General features: G+C 55.7%; 1 protein-coding gene across 1 annotated transcript, besides 1 other annotated feature; it reads left to right on the plus strand.

Annotated features, from left to right (window-relative positions):
- Nucleotides 1-53: 53 nt before the first annotated feature.
- Nucleotides 54-476: a sequence feature (Protein overlapping with rRNA (ETH_00033215, CDJ42648.1) was converted to a misc_feature.).
- Nucleotides 477-834: 358 nt separating this feature from the next.
- On the plus strand, nt 835-1,041 carry ETH_00033220 (uncharacterized protein; the record flags this gene model as incomplete). Its single annotated transcript, XM_013377945.1, has 1 exon — nt 835-1,041. One exon carries the CDS (start codon nt 835-837, stop codon nt 1,039-1,041), a length of 207 nt encoding a protein of 68 aa, XP_013233399.1.
- Between the last annotated feature and the right edge of the window lie 1,069 nt (nt 1,042-2,110).

Raw genomic sequence — 2,110 nt, forward strand, 5'->3', positions numbered from 1 at the left:
TTAGGGTTTAGGGTTTAGGGTTTAGGATTTAGGGTTTGAGTGTGTGTCTGTAGTACCGGCCTTTCAAGGCGCGGGTCTTAGGGGACCTCGTATCTCTTCCTTCTCCCCGCCTGCTGAAGCTAAGGGGAGATGCTGTTGATGCTGCTGCTGATGCTGCTGCTACTGCTGCTGCTGCTGCTGAAGCCAGCAGCAGCAACAGCAGCACGGCCGGCGCTACTGCAGCAGAAGCCCCAAAGGAAGCAGCAGCAAACGCCAGCGACAACAGCAGCACTTCCACTCCCAGCAACGGCAGCAGCACCAGCAGCAGCAGCAACAGCAGCAGCAGCAACAGCAGCAGCAGCAACAGCAGCAGCAGCAGCAGCGGCTTCATATTCCTGCGGGGCGCGCAGCCAGCGAACTTGAGTTTGGGCTTTTGGGTGTCTGCGCCGCCGCTGAACGGCAGCAGATTTATTTACAGGCCTCCTCTTTCTTTATAACAAATAAATTTTAATAAATAAATAAATATAAATAAATAAATAAATATAAATAAATAAATATAAATAAATAAATAAATATAAATAAATAAAAGGAAATTAGATGCCCGGGGCTTCTACTCTTACGAGACCCTGCAGCACTGGGAACCGCAGCAGCAGCAGCAGCAGCAGTAGGAACCGCAGCAGCAGCAGTAGCAGCAGCAGTAGGAACCGAAGCAGCAGCCGTAGTTGCAGCAGCAGCAGCAGCAACAGCAATACGAGCAACAGTAGTGGTCGCAGCGGCAGACACCGTAGCGGCAGCAGCAACAGCAGCTGCAGCAGCAGCAAAATATGAAGCGCTGCACCACTATCTCACAAGGAGATGGTGGCTGCAGGAGCAGCAGCTTCTGCTGCAGCAGCAGCACTAACAGCTGCAGCAATAGCACCAGCAGAAACGACAGTGCGAATAGCAGCAGCGACAACAGCAGCAGCAGGAGGGATAGCACCAACAATAGTGGCAGCGGCAGCCGCAGCAGCGAAACCATATAATCGGCAGCAGCAATACACAAAGCAGCAACTACGAGACTAACAATAATGGCAGCGGCAGCAGCAGTAGAAGCAGCAGCAGCAGCAGCAGCGTTGGCACGCGCAGCTGCTGCTTACACAGAGCAGCAGCGGAGAAGAGACCTTAGGGGAGGCGCAAAGACAGTAGCAATTGCAGTGTTTCTTTATTCGCTGATTTAGGGTTTAGGGTTTTTAACCCTAAATCTAATAAACAGCTTTTGATGTATACGCCTAGGTCGGCCGCAGCAGCTGCCGAGACACCGCAGGGCTGTTTGTGCTGCTGCGGCGAGTCTTCTGCAGCAGCAGCAGCAGCAGCAAAAGGAGTTCTCCTGAAAAGAGGAAGCAGCAGGAAATTTTTGGCTGCATCAACAGGGTAGTTGCTGCTGCTGCTGCTGCAGGTAGGCGGCGCTGCTCGACAGCAGCAGCAGCAGCAGCAGCAGCACCGCCAGCAGCAGCAGCGCCGGCGACAGCTGCAGCAGGAGCAGCAGCAGCAAGTTTATAGGTTTCCTTTTCTTCTCTCCCTTCTTTAACAGTTTTCTCGTCGTGGCTTTTGCAGAAAATCTCCCGTAGCTATTTCCAGCTGCTGCTGCTGCTGCTGCTGCTGCAGCTGAACCCACCGCAACCCAAAGCGTCGACACACTGTGCTGCTGCTGCTGCTGCTGCTGCTCCAACCCCTCAGCAGCAAAGAGATACACATGCGCGCTATCCTCCGCCGAAGTCTCGGCTGGCTGTCTCGCCCCCGGCGCAGCAGCAGCAGCAGCAGCTCGTGCTGCTGCTGCTGCTGCGCTTGAGCTGCGTTGACCTCCCGCAGCAGCCGAACAGCAGGTTTACAGCTCCCCACTGCTGCATTCTTTTTGTCTTAGGGGTTGCCTCAGCTGCAGCAGCAGCAGCTTGGAATTTCAGCAGTAGCAGGAGCAGCAGCAAGGGCGGCAGCAGCTGCTGCAGCAGGGGCTCCAGCGATCCGGGCGTCGACTGCGTCTTGCCGCTCCGGCGCAGCAGCAGCAGGGGCAGCAGCAGCAGCAGCAGCAGCGGCAGCAGCAGCAGGGGGCCGGGCTGAGCTCAGAACTGCCCCTGAACGAGCAGCAGACGCCAAC

This window comes from Eimeria tenella, genomic scaffold (genome assembly GCF_000499545.2).
Source record: "Eimeria tenella Houghton genomic scaffold, Eth_scaff69, whole genome shotgun sequence".
NCBI lineage: Eukaryota > Apicomplexa > Conoidasida > Eucoccidiorida > Eimeriidae > Eimeria > Eimeria tenella.